This window comes from Lissotriton vulgaris, chromosome 1_1 (assembly GCF_964263255.1).
Source record: "Lissotriton vulgaris chromosome 1_1, aLisVul1.2, whole genome shotgun sequence".
Lineage (NCBI taxonomy): Eukaryota > Metazoa > Chordata > Amphibia > Caudata > Salamandridae > Lissotriton > Lissotriton vulgaris.
The window spans coordinates 974,794,293-974,813,918 of record NC_141685.1 but is presented as its reverse complement, the minus strand read 5'-3'; the positions used below and the strand labels follow the sequence as shown (position 1 = coordinate 974,813,918).

The 19,626-nt window shown below is 43.8% G+C and overlaps 1 protein-coding gene across 10 annotated transcripts in view; it reads left to right on the top strand.

The window, feature by feature from the left end:
• CYP4F22 (cytochrome P450 family 4 subfamily F member 22) overlaps positions 1 to 19,626 on the top strand; it is a 295,859-nt gene that overhangs the window by 149,611 nt on the left and 126,622 nt on the right. For 2 of the 10 annotated variants that reach the window (XM_086960238.1, XM_086960279.1), the window contains exon 3: positions 14,197 to 14,341. The exons of the other annotated variants lie outside the window; for them this stretch is intronic. In XM_086960238.1, the coding sequence (XP_086816364.1) occupies positions 14,197 to 14,341 (145 nt within the window). The remainder of the gene's footprint in view (positions 1 to 14,196; positions 14,342 to 19,626) is intronic. 10 annotated transcript variants of the gene reach the window in all.

The window sequence follows — 19,626 nt, the reverse complement described above, 5'->3', positions numbered from 1 at the left end:
CTAACCCCTCTTTGCTTTCTACCCCCGCGTGCCGTAACCTAGCAACTTGAGGGACACACCCCTCGGTGCGCGCTCAACTCTTCCTTATCTAGACCGGACAGTGCCTAACTACCGTGCCGGCTGTCCAGTCATCTAAGTTCCTGTGGGAAGGGTAGGTGCAGAGATGCCTGCCACCAGCGACTTTTGAGGTAAGGTGTTGAGCTGAGCCCTGATACACCGCTTGCAATCTGCCTATACACGCAGCAAGCCTACTCCCTGACGCGAGCTACCGGATGGCTTGTTTTTCCCTAATGATTTCGCGGGATGCCTTACTCTCCCCGTAGGAACTCCTCACTCGCTGCTGGCCCCACCTGGACAGCTCGTGAGGCCCTCAGGAGGAATTACAACGGGTAAGTGCACCATTGATCTGTAGATTGTCCTTGCTCACGCGCACCCGTTGAACAGGGCACTTTTACTTGCTTCCTCGCTGGTATACACGATCACCCCGCCAGCGCTGTATTAACTTTGAAACAGAGTGTCAAATCACATCTAATGGTTTTACCTGTGCGGCTTTTCATCATTTGTGGCTTAAAACTTTAGTCTACAATTGTATACATAATATTTTAAATACTGGCGCCACACGCCTCCTGACTATGCTAGGGTGTATCACTACCACTGGTCTTGAAGTGTGATGACCCACCCCACCAAGCATGGTGCATAGCCAAGAGAACGGCGCCTTCACTTAGATGCATGCTATAGCGATTCAGCTTGGCAGCACAATGCAGTGCGGGTCGCTCACGCGCACTGGATTCGTTGAATTTTTAATCCCTTCTCTCTCACAGTATCACTTGACTCTGTCATTATTTAGACAGATTGTTACCCACTGGGCACGTGTTTTCTGACACTTTGAACATAGGCACGAATATGATGTATTCCGGTCACAATAACTTTGACATCATTTTTGTCTGCTTATCTCTCTTCAGTTCCCAGGAGGTCCCTCGTAAGGAACCATTTTGAACGACACTATACAGGTCGTATACCGGTGTCCTCTTAATTTGGAGGATCCAAGCAATTATATGAGCACGAAGGTCCTGACGAATCGCCCTTAGGGCGAGAAACATGTCGACCGCTTTCACAACAAGGGTTGAATAAGGGTTGGTTTCATTGTTCACCACTCCTTAATACCCCTTTATTTACTTTTTTTAACAAAGCAGTGAGCCTGACTATTAAAATAATCTCCAATAGGACTCTACTGACTTTTTTTAACACACCACCACGCTCACTATTGCACTCTTTCAGGCCCCTCACACACACACACCCGTTGGCTCGGAATAGAAGATCTCCGCCAAAGCGCAGCTTCCCTTGCTGCCCGACGGGCATTGCACCGCCAGCCTGCCGTAGGAGCAGGATACCGATGATGACGCTGGACGGTCATCGGCTGGGACAACAGTTGTGGTCCTGCCGGTAGCCTGTGTGAGGTATCCTTACATTCTGAAAAGGGTCTACACCATGCACTTAACCCCCACGTTTTAACTGAGTGAGAGAGAAGAGAGGCTGAGCTAATTTCCTAGCTCCCATTGGGGAACTCTGTACAATACTCATTGTTTGCCGATGTAAATAGACATGACCAGACAGCATGTCAGCCCCTGTAGCACGCTTGGTTTAAATTTAGGTAAAAAGGTCTAACAAACAGTTGAACCACGGAGTGCTTCTCTTGTTTCTATTGACCGAAACATAAAATGACCCATGTAAATGGAAACACACACAGACTCGCTCTTGCTCGAATGTACTGTTGAGTATAACCGCTCTGCTCCCTGTCTGACACTTAGAGTCTGCAGTCTTGGTTCATACCTGGCAGCCTCTTTCCATTTCTGCTGATCCATTTCTGCTGATCCATTTCTGCTGATCTAGGCTAGACAATGTATCCACTCCAATTATGATATATCACCACCAGTGCAACATGTCTTAAGTGCACCTGGAAGAACTATGCAGGCTACACACCAGACTACCAATGAAGCTTTTCAGTGTTTTCCCGCCCCCTGGAGAACTCCAAAGAGTCCTGTTCCCCCTCAAATGAGTTTTGGTGGGGCCAACTACTATGCTGTTGAATATAAACTTCACATCTTCCTTCCCCCCCACTGCTGCCGCACCTTAGCAGTGGCCCAAGCACCGTGGTAGGCACAGTGATCCAAAGAGCCTTCTTCCCCCTTGGATAACTGAGAAGGTCCATCCTTAACAGGGCTCCGCGCTGCAGCAGGGAAAGCATTTTCAATGTCAAATGTAATCATGCAAATATCTTTGGATATAGCCCCTAGGACTACCCTCTGACCAGCGAGCTTCTACTAAAGGCACGCTTTGACTCCTGGTTCTTTATTCAAAAATGACCCTGTTGAAAGCTCTAAAGGGGGGGGGAGGGGGGCTGCATTAACCAGGGTTTTTTTATCACCTCATCCATCAACCGGAAAATTATACTCCACAGTATATATTTGCTCCTGTTACAATTAAGTTTGGTAAGATCAATTTCGGCCCATCCTGCCAAACACAGCATTATGATGATCTGAGTTGCATGGGGTTCAGAGTATGCAAACAAAACAGGTGATGGACCGAATGTGGATCAATGTCACACATTCAACCCAGTCCAAAGATCTGGGCCCAAATCCATCGTTTTTTTGCACTCCACACCACCCTGGGTTAGACAATGGCGATATGCAAATCAGCTCTGACCCTGTGCCCAATGGGAACAGTCCAGTCGGAACTACAAAAGCCATGTCCTTCCCAGAACGGAATCAAGCATCCGAGGACCGGACCGGTTTCGAGGTAACACCTCTCATCAGCCCGGCTAGCTTGACTCCAGTGGTGTGGAGTGCCTGGGACCCACGTCTGAGCATCCCCAGCGCACTTATGGCGGAATTTGCAAACAAAACAGGTGATGGACCGAATGTGGATCAATGTCACACATTCAACCCAGTCCAAAGATCTGGGCCCAAATCCATCGTTTTTTTGCACTCCACACCACCCTGGGTTAGACAATGGCGATATGCAAATCAGCTCTGACCCTGTGCCCAGAGTAGGCTGTGTGTCCTCTGTGTAAGTGTATGACCCCAGTGCCCATGTGTGTAGCCTATGAGCACTAGGCAATGCAGTTGTTTGCATATTCTTTTACTGGTAGGATATTTGGAGCCCAGGGGTTGAGCTTGGAGACTCCCCTGTCCTAGCTATGGTTAGTAGGCAGTGTCCGCACCTAGAAAGCAGTGCATACATTTTGCATGAATACTATTTCCTCTTGGGTATTGCTAGGTTGGGTGATAGACAGTTTTGTTATGAGTGCGGTATTCCTGCAGAGTTACTATACTAGTGAGTAACATGTGCTGTGTGTTTGTGGTGATGCTTACATTGTTCCTTGTGCCAGAGGGTGTATGCTCCGGAGAGTGTGCTGTGTAGTTGCCGAGTATTGCACACCACAGCGTGCATGCATGAGGGTTTTGCTTGCATTGGGAATGGCACTTTCCCTCCATGGTGGTGAAGGATATCGGATGGTACTTGATGTCTCATTTTGGATTATAGTTAGTCATCAAAGTACTTTGTGTGTATTTTTTTGGCTTGCAGCCTTGTTATTTGATGATCATTCCACTGCTATTCATTCAAAGTGGTGTCTCGTCGTTGCTGAAGTCATTTTCACCTGTCAGGCATCAGTCGTTCCGGTTAGCCGAAGCCCTACGCTAATCTTCCCAAATCCTCCCGAGTTTCCCCAATAGACTCTAAGCTTCCAGAATCTCCCCAATTTCTGTCAATAGACTCAAAAATGGCTATCAGCAAACATCCTTATGCTATCAGAATAATCAAAACTGTATCCATGACCTGGATCGCTTATTTAATTGCACAATGAGGCATCTTGGAAAATATTTTGAGATGCTAAATGCTCACAATACTGTGGTGAAATGAGCAAGTCACCCAGCCTCCTTGCTCTAGATGACATACCATCAGAATCTATCTTATGATGGTGGAGGGCCTGAACTAGAGGTTGATGATAATCTAAAGTTTGCACTTTCCCATCGAATTCAGCAAATTTTCTATTAACAGATTACTCTGATTTACCACAGATGGCATTGCCACTTGCACTACAAATCGTGACAGTGGTAATAACCTTCATGTTAGGAAGACCATAATTGTGACTGTAATTTATTGGTATGTCAGGTCCCCCTTAATAACCTACTTTCTTTGATCATAGATTGAAGGAATGTGTAGATCCTCCCTTTCTTTACCTGGATTCATTGTGCTATAGTCATGGTAGGTGTGCGGTGGAAGAGGCTGAAAATCCTTTTGCCGCATGCCTCAGTTGTGTGCCTCCTAGCTTATGTCTTCAGTGTTTTTCCTTGTGCCACTGTAGAGAGAGTTGTGGTTTCCTATTATCCATGTGATATTATGCCTGAGAAAAGATGATTTTTGAGCATTGTGAGAGACAGGCCTGGCATATGATGTACACTTATGGAAGTGGACTCCCTGCACCAGTCCAGACAACCCTTATGGTGATTTAAGAGGTCTTAGACAACCTTAGAAAGATCTCTAAGTGGTAGCTGTGGAGAGCAGCCTTCAGCCTTAGTCCAGAAGGAGTGTAAAGCAGCTTGGTTTACCAGAATGCAATCTTATAGGTATAGATTAAATGAAAAAGAACTACACAAGGTATTTATAAAAATATGTATTTATTATATAATACTCTAACACATTTAGATATCTCCTACTCAGAGATATGCACAATGCACACAATACTTTGCATAGAAATCACGTAAATAGCACAGAATACACAGTGGACCCGGGGGAGGGGGGGACTAAACCATATATTTAAAAAGTGGTATCAGAAACACGACTCATGTCAAGACAATGTCTAGAGGATATAGAAGTGCTGGGAACCACCTACGGTGAGTGACTAGGAGCCCCACGGGGATCGGGTGCAGTGTGGGAAAACGACTGCGTTCTCGGGACAAATTAACATTTAAGTCGCGGTTACAATTTTGAAGAAAAAAGCCCCTTCCCAGTGGACTCTGAAGAAACCCCATGGAAGACAGAAGGTTGGAGAGCCACCCTACCCATGGATACCCTAGTACCCACATTACCTACACCAGGTAAGCTGGGTGCATAGGTGTTAAGTAGTGTCGGAAACCGCCATCGAACCCAATGGAGGACTTCAGGAAAGTGCTGCTGCTGGAGAAGGAGAAAGTGTCTGGTGGAATCCGAAGGTGGATTCTAGTTGAGCGGTACCTGCGAGCAGAGGGGACAGTGTCTGTCACTCAGGAGTGACCCGGAGACCTGGAAGACGAAATGCACACCAATGTCAGGTGTTGCAGGGGAGTTGACGGTGACCTTGACTCTGCAGCTTTGAGGATCAGGCGATTCTGATGAAGACCAGGAGCCGTGCACAAGCTGTCCCCTGTATAATGTCGAGAGCTGAGGGGTCAGTGTCTGTTAAAAGCACCAACAAGCCTTGGCAACTGCAAACAACGTGGAAGTCGAATGTACAATGTCGGGACCAGCAATGTCCAGGGGACTCGCAACTAGCAGGGGAATAATGGCAGGCCCGAGCAATCAAGGGAGCCCAAAACAACCAAAGATGACCCTCAACAGGACCCACAGGCCTGAGGCACTAGAGTCGCAAGAGGACCTGGAGCAGCTCACCAAAAGATGCAGGCCTTGATGCAAACGATGTGGTGTGGATGAAGGTTCTGGTCGCTGGAGATGCTTGAGGTTCGGGCTACTGGGAGCCCGAAGATCTTGATGGAACGAAGCCAACAAGCCTTTGCAAAGGCAAGTTGACATGGTGCACAGGGGTTCGGTTTCTGCAGCTCCCACGAGGGATACTGGCCACAAACTTGGTGAGAGGGCAAGCAGGCCTCGAGAGCTGTGGAGAACCACCACCTGTGTTACTGAATCTTTCGGAGTCTGTAGGAGCTCAGGATCAGCAGACCGGTCAGCTTAGTTGCGGTGCCTACAGATGCAGGGAAGTCACTCATACACTTCAAGGGAGATTCCTTCAAGTGTCTTGGATGTCCACAGGCCTTGGAAGGTTCCTGTATGGTGCACAGGCACAGACGATACAGCAGACTGAAAGGGGGACGAAATCGAGCCCAAACGAAGTCCAGTTAAGTCCAGAGTGTCCAGGCGGTAAAAGTTGAAGTGGTGTCTGAATTGAATCGTGTCCCACAACGAATCTAGGGACCCACCCACAGGTAAGCACTGAAGTACCCCAAGGAAATGGGTGGAACAATTCAGGGGACACTCCCCGGGGAGGGTCTGACAGTGGGAAGGTTACTCCCATGTCCTTTATCCAGTTTTGCCCCAGAGCGGGAGCCAGCGGCTCCCAGAGCTGGTTTGAACTGTACTATGCAAGGAGGCACCAAATGTGCCCCTCAGGCAGACTGAGTGGCGCTGGCAAGTGCACCCACCCGGCCCCAATACACTAAAACCTGTCTGGGAGGTGGTCACACCTCCCTGTGACATGATACCTATTGTTCTGCCTCCCCCTGCTCGAGCTTGGCTCAGCAGAAGGAGGGCAGGATCGTGTCTCTGGTTGGCAGCAAAAGTACGTTGTAGGTGATGTGTTATCACTGACCCTTCCTGCACTGCGGGTGCTAACCGTTAAGGTTGGCTACTATTTTTGGATTATTTTTGTGTTAATCCTTACAAATGATACACCTAAAGTCAAATATTTAGCAATATCATTAATCTTTTCTTCATTTATTTGCATTGCACACATATTTTTCACATACAAAGAAAAACATTTTTATTTTTTTTATTTTTTTATTCTCCTTTAACATTCAACACAAAAAGGTTTACATATTCATAAATTAATTTGTTTTATACTGTCGTGAATCCCAATGCATTTCGAGATCATGTGATCTCTTCCTCAGGGGAACTGCAATATGAAAAAAATAATTGTACATGTCAAAATCTTCAAGCGAATAGGATCGATACTGATTTTTAAGCAAATAGTGATGAACACCAATATCATGACAGTTACTTAAAATGCAAGAGGTTGACAATAGCTAGTGCATCAAATTGATTCAGTGTTAGTGTTGCAGATATCTGTAAAGCAATGTGCCACTCAAATAAATACCTCAGGTACTGAGACTAACTATTGGACATGGTGGATACACAGTAATGTCGATTTAATGAACAGTTGCTTACCAACAGAGAAAAGACAGTTATGTTTTCGACGCTAGATGGGGTAATACTAGCCCCTTCGAAGTAGATTTCACGAAGCTGAAAACAAGCGACATAATAATGACCACTATTGTAGGTCCCAGAAACAAATGACATGGGTTGCAGAGAGCAACCTTCTGCAATTTAGATATCTTTGCTAAATCCATAATGAAGCATACCTGTAGCTATGCGATGAATGGTATGACTAGATGTCAGCCTTATTCAATAGGATTCCTAAAACGATAATAAGAAGCTGCTGTACTGCTTTTAAAATGTAATATGCTCTGGACAAGAATGTACACCATCAAGATGTAAGTAATACCTGAAGTGCTGGGCGCTAGTCTCAGAAGATAATAGTCACGAATACTACAACGTCGTTCCCTGAAATAAACCGGACAACGCTGTGGTTAGAAACATCTACCTAGCTGATAGGGAATCTGCAACTATGAGTAACTCAAGGTTGAGTTATTTACCTGCTTGGTTCGATTCGAAGTATGCTCGCTGATTCTGCAGCACTCGGGACGCCGATACTCGCGCCCCGAGTGTGTTTATGGACATAACAAAAGAAAGAGGACTAACGACTAACACGCCATAGAATGTCGGCCATATTTAAACAGATGAAGGTACTACACGGAAGTTTGCTGAAGCGGCCATGATTGTCTAGTCAAAACACCGATACACAACCTTGCTGAGGTCAAATGCCAATGAAATATAAATTCTTACTTCTCTATTCAAAGAAAATAAGCAGAATAATAGTTTGGTTTCATACAAAGCTATGAAAAAGTTAATTATGTAAAATTTAAAAATTAGATAATACGAACGCCTCCTATGTAGGGAAGCGAGACCTCTGAACTGACTAACCTGTTGTCGTGATTTTGAAAGTGATAATAGGCAAATAAAGACCTAGATTATTATTATTAGCACCTAATATTGCGATATCAAGGAACCAGTTGGTGTGTACTCGATTAACGTTATTGGGAGTGTGCATTTACAGTTGTGTACCATCAAATAAATTTACTTAGTCATTTTCAAAGTTATACTTCGGTATGTACATACAAAAAATAGATTTACATTTTCATTGGATAAAGAACAAATATTCAATTATTAATCAGGCATTTACTAGGATGTTTCATGTCCCACATTGCTATCCAATAGAACTACACTATCTGTTATGTTCGGTATCTCCGCTTGGTCAATGCAGTGGTCTATAAACTATGTGTCTCTATGTTCTCTGGTGTTAAGGCGTTATGAAACTCTGGTGTATAAGGCTGGATCACTGTGTGCGGTCATCATGGTTGCATATCTCTTGCTATATTAATATCTGTCAGATTCTAGCTATTTATAGGTAACACACCATATCAATTTTGTCGTTGAGGCCCTTCGGAATCATGGTTTCCATATGTTTGATCCACCAAATCTCTCTTTGCGATAGCCATTTGATGTTGTCTCGATCAGTTTTTTTGGTCTATCACTTCTATAACTTGAAATCTTATTTGTGCTATTGTGTGCTTCATTTCATTCCAGTGTGTCGCCAAGCTCGAAGTGGTAGATAAATTGCGGATTCGACTTTTATGTTCCGATATCAGAGTTTTGATTTTTCTGTCCGTTTTCCCTATGTATAATTTACCACATGGGATTTTTATGCTATACACTACATGAGTGGAATTGCAGTCAGCTTTGTTTCGTATCTTTATGGTTTTTCCCGTTTGTGGATGTTGGATGGTGTTACCAACTATAAGGTTGTTACAGTGAACGCAATTGGCGCATTTTTTCATTCCCGCTTGTGTAGAGTTCAATTCTACAGTGATAGGTTTAGTTACCATCTCCTTGAGATTCTTACTTTGTTTATAGGCAAATAACGGTTTGCCTTTAAAAATTCCTTTGAAATCTTCCTCAGTCTCAAGTAGTTCCCAGCGTTTATTGATGATGTTTTTGATTTGTGATGATTGGGTTGAGAATTTAGACACAAATACCATGCGTTCTTGTTTGGGTTTGTCTTTAGTTTGTAACAAGTTGCTCCTTGTGATAGCTTTGACTCTTGCTTCTGTTTGTTGTACGATTGGTTGTGGGTATCCTCGTTTTATGAATCTTGATTTTTGTAATTGTATTTCTTGGAAACAAGCTTGCTCAGTAGATGAAATGCGTTTAGCTCTCATGAATTGTGAGAAAGGTAAATTGCGTAGCAAGGCTTTAGGGTGAAAGCGGGTAAATACCAAAGTATTGTTGCGATAAGTAGGTTTGTGGAACACTGTGGTTTCTAGTTGTCGTGCATTTTTGTGAATCATGACATCTAAAAAGGGAATCTGTACCGCATCTATAATGGATGTGAATTTTATCCTGCTGTTCTTGGTGTTGAGTTCATTGATCTGTTCTTTGAGCATCGTTTGCGGGCCATCCCATGATAAAAAGATGTCATCGATGAATCTTCTGAAGAAGATCAAATGTTTCTTCCACACTGTTTCTGACAAGATGAAGTCGTTCTCAAATTTAGCCATAAAAATATTGGCAAATACTGGGGCTCCTGAAAAACCCATGGAAGTTCCACTGGTTTGCAGATAATAGTCTGATTTCCATGAAAAATATGAGTGACGTAGGCAAAATTCCAAAAGTTCTAGTAAAAAGACTTTGTTGGTTGGTAAATCAGAGGTTTGCAGCAAGGCCCATTCACATGCCTCGATCCCTTCCTGAATAGGTATTGAGGTGTAAAGGGAAGTTACGTCAATGGTACATAGAGTTATATCCTTCCAGTCTGCTGAGATGTTTTGAAGCAGTTACAAAAAATGAGTTGTATCTTTAAGATAAGTTTGCCAGTTTTGTACAAATGGTTGAAGAAATTTGTCAATATTGTGCCCCAAAAGTTTGAAAACAGATCCACATCCACTTACTATGGGTCTGAAGGGAGGATTTTGTAAGTTCTTATGAATCTTTGGCAACATGTAGATTCTTGGGCATCTTGGTGAGGTGGTTGTGAGAAATTTTCTGGTGTTATTGTTGATCCAACCCATATCAGTGGCTTTCTCCAGAATGGTTTCCAATGTATTTCTGATATCATTTAATGGGTTCTCTGACAGTTTCAAATATGTGGCTTGATCTTCAAGATGTTCAAATACTTTTCCATCATAAAACAAAGTGTCCATAAAGACCAGGGCTCCTCCTTTGTCTGCTAGTTGGATAGTGATACTAACATCCTGGGCTAATTTTTGGATGATTTTTTCTTCATGTTTGTTTATGTTTCTCCTTGTTGTTGGCTGGTTGGCAGCAGCCATGTTGTGCTGTCCAGGTCTAGAAGACTGGTATCGGGAGCATGGAGGGCTTAAAGGAGGGCTCTTCCAGTGCTTGGAATCATACCTCCCACACAGTTTACGGTGTGGGGGTATGATTCCAACATGTTTGATACCAAATGTGATTGGATTCGTTGCAGCCAGTTTCGAGATGATCATCGCGTAATTGCACGGGCCCCTTGTATATGGCTACTTCACTGACAAACCGGGAGAATGGACTCTGTAGGCTGTAGAGGTGTCAGTGCACCCTCCCACTTAGAACCAAGAACCCTTCATTTAGGATTGCAAAAGGCCTGCTAATGGGGGGGGGGCATAGGTTTTCCGTGCATTGACCCTAGATATAGCAAAGCTAAATCTTTTGTAAGTGGTGCTAGCACCATCTTACACAGGCTGCAATGGCAGGCCTGTAGTCACAGTTTGAATGGTCTCCCATGGGTGGCATAATGCATGCTTCAGCTCATGGGGGACTTCTGGGGTACCTATGCCCTGGGTACCTTAGTACCATATACTAGGGACTGAGAAGGGTACCTCAGAATCCAATCTCTGATGTACCGAAGTACTAAACATAACAATTTAAGGTGAGAAAGAGAGACTAGGGTCCTGATTAGCAGGATCCCAGTCAGACTAGTCAAAAACAGCTTAGGACCAGGCAAAACGTGGAGGTAACCATGCAGAAGGATCCTACCTTCCTACAAGCATCCTCTCTTCCTGTATATTCATGGAAATGTACCATCCTGGAGGTGTTCGGGGAAGGGTGGGGGGGTTTGGATGCTTCTTTGGTCGCGGATTTCCTGTGTCTCTTTTATTCACTGCATGCGACTGACTGGCTGACTTGGCTTCTTGTCATGTGCCTAGCAGCATGGTCAGTGTGCATTTGTGGAAGAGTGGCTTAATCAAAGGATAACCTGGAGGTTTACGTTCTCTTCTTTACACAGAATATTCCATTGTTAAAGGCTCCTTGGCATGAAAAGAAAAATGCACATGACCCTGAATTGTTAAACACCAGGGCACAAAATAAGGAACTGAAACCCACATTTTTCTCTGATGGCGACTTCTGAGGTCGTGAGTGGCTGTGCACTGCTGAGATGTGATAAGAAATGGGGAACTAGTCTTCATAAAAACAGCCTCTCAAATGCCATAATTCTGATCTACTCTTGGCACTTGTGATGACAGTGATACCTGTGTGCTTGTGAGTGGGCCAAATCTGGACCATGATCTATGATGAATCATGAGGGACAAATGCACGAACCTTGACGCTGGGCCATATCCTGACAGCAGGTCCCGGCCTTGTTCATGGAGCAGATGTTATTTTCATGGAAGCTGCCTGTTGATCGTTGTTTTTCCCCTTGTCAGACTGCCATATGCACAGCAGCGGTTGACTTTGGGCTGTTCCTAGTAGCTTCTTCGTTTCACTTGTGAGTTCACCACAAAGCAATGTGTAGCAATCGAAGTTCAGGTGAAGAGCTCAGTACCGGATGCAGCATCTGAGCCGGACACAAAAACTCCGCGGTTGGTCTCCACCAACTGCAGAAAGACCTGGAGGTCACTGTATTGTGTTGTATGTGGACTCTGATTAAGAAGTGCTGGCGTTTAGAAGCAGCCGCCTAGCACTGGCACAAATGAGCACTGACTAAAGTTAGGAGGTTGGGGGGATCTGGAATATAATCTTTGGTTTACTATCCAGCTGCCAAACACAAGGGGACAACTTCTAAAGCGTTTAATACGTATTAACGCCTTGACAGGCATGAAACCCCTCGATCCATCAATGCAAAAACCAATGTTTGAGTTGAGCTGCGATAAGTAATGTTAGAAACTTTTGCTCACATATATTTTAATTGTTTAAAAATATAATATTTGAATGTTATTTAGAACTGTGCATGATTTGAACCTACTTACAAGTATTTACGATAACTATCCATTTACTACTTATTCTAAAATTAGGGTTCTAGAGTGTTGGGCCTTGATACCGGTCAGCTCTGTTTTGGGGATGTATTGAGGGGGCCGCACACTCCTAATTTTCGGAATCCCAGTCAGACCTAATGATAGTGTAGAACAGTAGACCAGTCACAGGAGTTATCCACACCACAGAGCGATCAGTCATTGTGTAGAGCTTCACAGCGATTGCTCTAAGAAGCTGCAGACAAACATTGTGGTGATGGGTCATGTGTGAACATTCATATCCAGTTTTCAAGCAGTCCTGCGCCTAAAATGACCATCATTGCTCAGAACTGCTGGATCAGCACTGATGGGGCTGGAGAAGGGAGCACAGGAGGCTGGGCAATTACTTAAGGAGGCAATTCATAGTGCCCCAGTGCGACAGTCCACCACAGCCCAAAGATCCCACCACACCAATGACAAGCAAGAAACACAAGAGGACAGGGAGTGTGAGGACTCCAAACATCTCTGAGATATGTGCAGTTAATCTGAAACCAAGGTGTAGAGCAGCTCTCACACTGAGTCAGAAACAACCAGTAGACATGGCTGAGGACCAGCCAGAGCAGAAGATTACAAAGTGAGAACTGAGATTTATTGACTAGGAAAGTAGATACTGTGACACTGCACAGGGAATTTGCCAGTGCTTCATGGTGTGAATCAAAATGGAGCGTCCACCCTCGGGCTGTACAAAGCCAAAGCAAATGAAAATAATGATGCCACCCCCCCTGGAGGACAGCAGCCAGCTACACAAAGGCAACAAGCAAAAGGAGGGGACCCTGGTGCCTGCAGGTCTAAAATCCAAGCCCATAGAATGGATTTGGGCAGGAGGTGGGACCTCAGGTGCTCATGGAGTCGCTTTATATATGGAAAACTAGAATTCAATCATTAAACACTTACAATACGTTCCCAGAAACAAATCCCAAAGGAAGAATTTATATGCTGCATTTTAAATAGTAAAACTAGTGGCTCTCACAGACGCGCTCTTAATGCGCCACGTGGGAGGTGCCTGTGATCCCAAAGCCAGGAAACAGGAAGTCCCACCTCCGCTCCTTGGCCTGATTGGATATTGCCTGCGGTTAGCACCATAGCTTGCAATACCATACAATTAGGAATGTTGAGAAAGGCATTCATATTGCCCTGTCCATGCTGAACAACACTAGTGGTACATACTGACCACTAGAAGGAATACAATTAATTTTCCAGTCCCACACTGACAATGGCTGCCACCTCCGCCTGGCAACAGTGGATGGTTCTGCAAGTTGTAAACCTTTGATGCTAACAGATATATACTACACTAAGCGACCACTTTCCTTCAAGCAACTAATGAGACACACTGCGCCTTACACTCCTGAGTGAAATCTACATTTTAGCCTGCATTCAGCTCATCTAAATATGATGCCTCTGACACGTCATCAGCTCCCAATAATAAAACAAATTAATGAGAAATGGCAGTGATATGTTTCTTTCTATTTTCCTCCGAAAGCACAAGAATGTTTCTGTGAAACCTGAATATTATCACAAGCTTGGAGGTCGCTGGACCATTCAGGACTTTTTATGTTCAATATTCACCACACAGTATGCTCATTCTTACATTATTCTAATCACCAGTTCATGAGGGTTCTGACTGAATGCTTAGAGATTCCTCTATATTACCTACATAACACAAACTGTGTTCCTTATAATGAACTGCGCAGGTTTGCATCACAGTGCACCATCTTTTCACCAATTAAAAACAATTCTAGCCAGTTGAAACATGTGGAAGAAGAACCCTTCCTTTCTGTTTTATTTTTTTATGGTTGATTTCCAGTTTATACCTTCTGAGGAGATGATGAAAGAAGTGGCTGAGTTAGTGAAAACCTTCCCCCACACAATCCTTACATGGATGGGACCCATCATGCCTATTCTTTCGGTAGTTCATCCGGAGTACGTCAAGCCTTTGATGACTGCATCAGGTACAGTAGCCGTGCTGCACAGTGAGTGGCGACGTAGATACACGAGGCTGCATGTGACCGTGGTACTCTTGGTTCAGTCGTGTGTAATCAATGTTGAGATTTGTACCTGTGTTCTGCAGAGTGAGACGAGAGAGGGAACCCTTAATGAAGTTAGGCAGATGACGTTAAGAGTCACCTGGGCCAATATTGCCAAAATGAAGTTAAGAGTGTACTGGTGGCCGTTGTGACTGTTAGATGTGCATGAAACTGGCGATAACAGCGACGCCAGAAGTTGTTCGATCTTTTTGATGGCGGCACCTAGGGTGGACTCTTTGACATAGGTGGTGGTGGTGGTGGTGGTGCCTGACAGAGGTGAGATTGAAGTTGACGGTGGCTCCTTGGATAGATGGACCTGAAAGAGATCAGCGGTGATGTATTGACTCTAGTACTACACCACCCATTACAAAAGAGGGGAAACGCACTCTGTCAATTTCGTGCCTGAAGTGAAGTTACTTCCACTATTTAATGTTTTACTGTTAGTACAGGTGGTTGTCTCCTTTCCATCAAATCATCATAACGATCAGAAATAACATCAGCATTTTGGGAAGGAAATTTGCAGTCTGAGTGGGATTACAAGTTTGTGAACTATTTCATCCTTCTTTTGTTTCTTGCTTATTGTCTATTCCACTTCGATTCTATAAAAGTCTTGAAAATTGTGCATCTCTGCGGAAATTGAGAATTTACGATCGATCTGAAAAACCACACCATATTTGTTTTCACACTGGTTCGTGGGGATGTTTTATACCAACAACTCACGCAGCCACACTACCCTTTTGATTCTCTGGATGCTGTGGCAAAAGCCCTAAATTATTAAACTTGCAAGTTTCCAAGATTGATTAACACGTCATAAATTGATGGCAAATAGACACAATTGTTCTAAATTTCAAGTGTAGGAATCCTTTAGCGAATAAGATGCCTTTTGGGATTAGTACTTGATGTAAAACATTGAGCTATGGTGTCTTCTGAAACTCTGACGTGTCGCCTTCTAACCACTTGAAAGATCTAAGTTGCTGTTGGGCATGGGGGCTGTGTCAGTGCTTTTAGTTATTGGGTAATTTAAGGTTGATGTGTGTTAGAATGCCAAAATACTGATATGCTCCCCATCCCCCGCTGCTCTCAATATCCGCTTAAAAGGAGAAGGAGTAAAGTTTGTTCTTCTTAGGGTTGGGCATAAGGGATGCACACCTGGTGACTAGATTGCTTGTGACTTGTGTCCTATTTCTGTCTTACTAAAGTCATTGTGTCCTGACGTTTGACTGCAATTCTAGGTTGCATTTCCATTAAGCAACAGTATGAGGTTGAACGTATCTCTAACTTTTTTATTGCTGCCTTCTGAGCCTGGACACTTATTTTTATCAGTGAAATGTTCTGGTCCTTGATTTGCACCATCTCTCTGAGCAAACCGTCCATATGAGCTGGTGTAAGTTTTTGTCTTGGGATCACTCACAATGTCCTTTGGGTGTGGCGCGTTTCTTATATATGAGAGATTATCATTAATGTTGCTTTATAGTTGGAAGTCCTGCTGCTTGTCTTCCTTCGGTACCCTGTTGTGTGTGTTCCATAAAACTCTGTAGGATGTAGGCCATCAACTTCCTTGGTGGGAGAAGAAGGAAGGAACATTACAATGAAGGAAGTACAATTTACCATTGTGGAACAAGATGTGCAACTGGTAAAACTTCATCATAAGACCCTCATGCCACCTACCAGAGATACTCTTTTAAGATACTCCCTCCTGTGTCCCACTCTATTTGGCATCGAAGTGCTGCCACTGCAGATATGGTTGATGTGGCAGTAATTAACTGCTGTCTGTTTTTTATTTATATTGAGGTTAATTTCTAGTTTTATCTAGATGAAGAGGGGTTGAAAGAAGTTTCACAAAGAGTAAAAACAATACCTTCATATAATCCTGACATGGTTTGGACCCTTCCTTCCAATTGTGTTTCTTGTGCATCCAGAGCCCGTTAAGCCTTTGGTCACCGCGTCAGGTACAGTAACTTGTGAAGGTGCGTGAGGTAGGTTCAGCTGATTGGCTTTATTGGGTTGTGGGTTGTACCTTGGCTTGGTGTAGATCAGTGGTTCCCAAACCCTTTACTCCTGAGGACCCCCATTAAATCACTACTGGAAGCCAGGGACCCCATAGCAATTTGACTATTTAATTTTCTAACATTAATACAGTAATTCGCAAAAAATACACAAACCATTTCACAACAAACAAATACTCGAATTACTAAAGATGTTATTATTTGATATCGAAAAGCTGCACCGTTCCAAAAAATTAAATGGGAAGGTTGGTGCTGCATTTTCAGTGCTTGGTTTTATTTCACAGTATGAGGCTTCTGCTCATGCCGAGGCCAGACTGGAAACCCAAAGCAGCCTTGGCAATTGTTGTCAGACCCGTATCGCCCTCCAACAGTTCCTCATATCTCTCCATAGTCCCTCTGTCACATGTATTTTATTTGTTTTATAGCACCTCTCATACCAGCGTGGGGTGTCGGAGCACTTTATATCACACACATACATAGACAATGAATCATACATGTGTAAATCAGTGTATACATTTTTTATACGGCAAAGAGGACTTCAAGGTGCAGGATTCATGTCATCCATACTGTTAGGCCTTTTTTAAGAGTGCTTGGTCTGGAGAAGCAAAAACTCAGGATTCAGAACATAACAGTGGCTACCATTGTCGTTAATAATAATCAGGGAAACCCACTGCGGGTAGCTGTGCGCTTTAGAAGTTCAAATAAATAAATAAATAAATAAATAAATGTATTTCTACCCAAACAAACCTTTTTTAGCAGCATCAGGATAATTAAACACTTGGAAGGAAACATAACTTACTAACTTGTACCATGCAGTTTGCATGCAGCTCTTTGATGGCAGTTCATAGCTCACTGTGCTAGATTACGATTGTAACCTATGAACAGCAAAGTAACAGAATCTGTAGCCAAAGCAGTAACCCACTGAGCTATGCACAAACTTTTGTTTTTTCAAATGCATGTTACACGTTGTTTGCAGCAGGCATATTAACAATCTGTGCTACCTCAGATGAGTCAAAGCTGTCACTGGACAAAACTCCGATCTCTCTCCAGCAGGTACATGAATCAGTGGAGTTATCTTGACACTTTTATTGTTGCCCGAAAACTGCGAATTATATACGAACCTTTGCAGTGCTTTTAAAACTGCTGCCTGCAGACTGCCTGGGAATGTGTCATGGACCCATGGGGACCCAGGGACCACAGTTTGGGACACCCCTGTCCTAGCTATAGTCAATAGGCAGTGTTTGCACCTAGAAAGCAGTGCATATATTTTGCATGACTGCTATCATGGGTATTATGGGCATGCTAAATTAGATGATTGACAGCTTTATGCGGGACTATTGTAAGTTGCATTGATGGTGCAATTGTTGTGCAGTCTGATATGTCATAGGAGGGTGCAGTGAGCTTACAGAGTTGTATGTGGCAGAGGGCGACGTGCTGTAGGAGTGCGGTATTCCTGCAGATTTACTATACTAGAGAGTAACATGTGCTGTGTGTTTGTGGTGATGCTTACATTGTTCCTTGTGCCGGAGGGTGTGTGCTCCAGAGAATGTGCGGTGCTTGCAGAGTATTACACACCACAGCGTGAATGCATTAAGGTTTTGCTTATATTGGGAATTGCAATTCCCCTACATGGTAGTGAAGGGTATCGGATGGTGCTTGATGTCTCTTATTGGATGGTAGTTAGTCATCAAAGGCACTAAGTACTTAGTGTTACAGGTTTATCTTTTCTTCTACTTACAGCCTTGTTATTTGATGATCATTCCAATCTTTCATTCGACAATGTGTGGCTCGTTGTTGCTGAAGACGCTGTCGTGCATCTTTTGAGTTGATTTGTTATTCATCATGTTGAGTGGAAGTGGTTGTTGCAGCATTGGTTGGATGTTGCCTGGTGAACGGCGGATGTCCTTTATGCCAGTCGCTAGGTCCGAGTTCTTCAGCGCAGAGCCTTTGATGCAGACCATTTGTTGTGGTTTGCGTGGCTGTCTAAGTGCACCTGCCCGAGTCCAATCACCCTTAAGCCTCCTTGTATATCCTCTTGACCCTCGTGATTTCCATCATCTCCAGTTGCTTAGTGGATCATGCTGCTCACTCTCGCAACCAACCTCTTCAATAGCCCTCGCTATCATTTGCTCAGCACCATTCCCCGGTAATATCATCAGCATACGCTATTGGGAATCGGAGCAAGGAACGCCCTATTGTTATACTGTTGATAAATTTAACAGACTAGCCGAGGCCCTTCCCTAAACTTCCAAAATCCTCCTGAGTTTCCCCAGTACACCCTATTCTTCCAAAATGTCCCCAGTTTCCATCAATAGACTCAAAAATGGCTAGCAGTAAACATTCTTATTCAATCAGAACCATCTAATCCGGATCCATAGCCCGGGCTGCTTTTTTCATTGCAGAATGAATTGAATGTATAGTAAAAACCTGGCTTCTTGAACACAATGAGGCACCTTTAAAAATATTCAATTTTTGAGATGCTAAATGGCCACAAAATACTGTGATGAAATGAGCAAGTCACCAGCCTCCTTGCTCTTAATTATATACCATCAGAATCTATCTTATGATGGTGGAGGGCCTGATATAGAGGTTGATGATAATCTTAAGTTTGCATTTTCTCATCGAATACAGCAAATTTTTTGTTAACAGATTACTCTGAATTACCACAGATGGCATTGCCACTTACATTACACATCGTGGCAATGGTAATAACATTCATGTCAGGAAGACCATAGTTGTGGCTGTTGGTTATTGGTATGTCAGGTCCCCCAGAATAACATGCTTCCTTTGATCACAGATTGAAGGAATATGTAGACCCCCACTTTACCTAGACTTCTGTCTGCGCTGGTAGGGGCAAAAAATCCACATGCTGCATTCCTCCGTTGTGTGCCTCCTGGCTCAGGTCTTCAGTCTTCCTCCTTGTGTCGTTGTAGAGAGAGTTGTGGTTTCCTATTATCCATGTGATGTTATGCCTGCGGAAAGATGTTCAAGGGGGAGTATGCATGCTTCTTTGGTCGCGGATTTCTTGCATCTCTTTGATTCACTGCTTGAGACTGATTGGCCGACATGGCTTCTTCTCATGTGCCTTGCAGCATGGTCAGTCATCTAAAATCCGAGCTGTGTGTGCATTTGTGGAAGAGTGGATTCATCAAAGGCTAACCTGGAGGTTTACGTTCTCTTCTCTACACCGAATATTCCATCTTT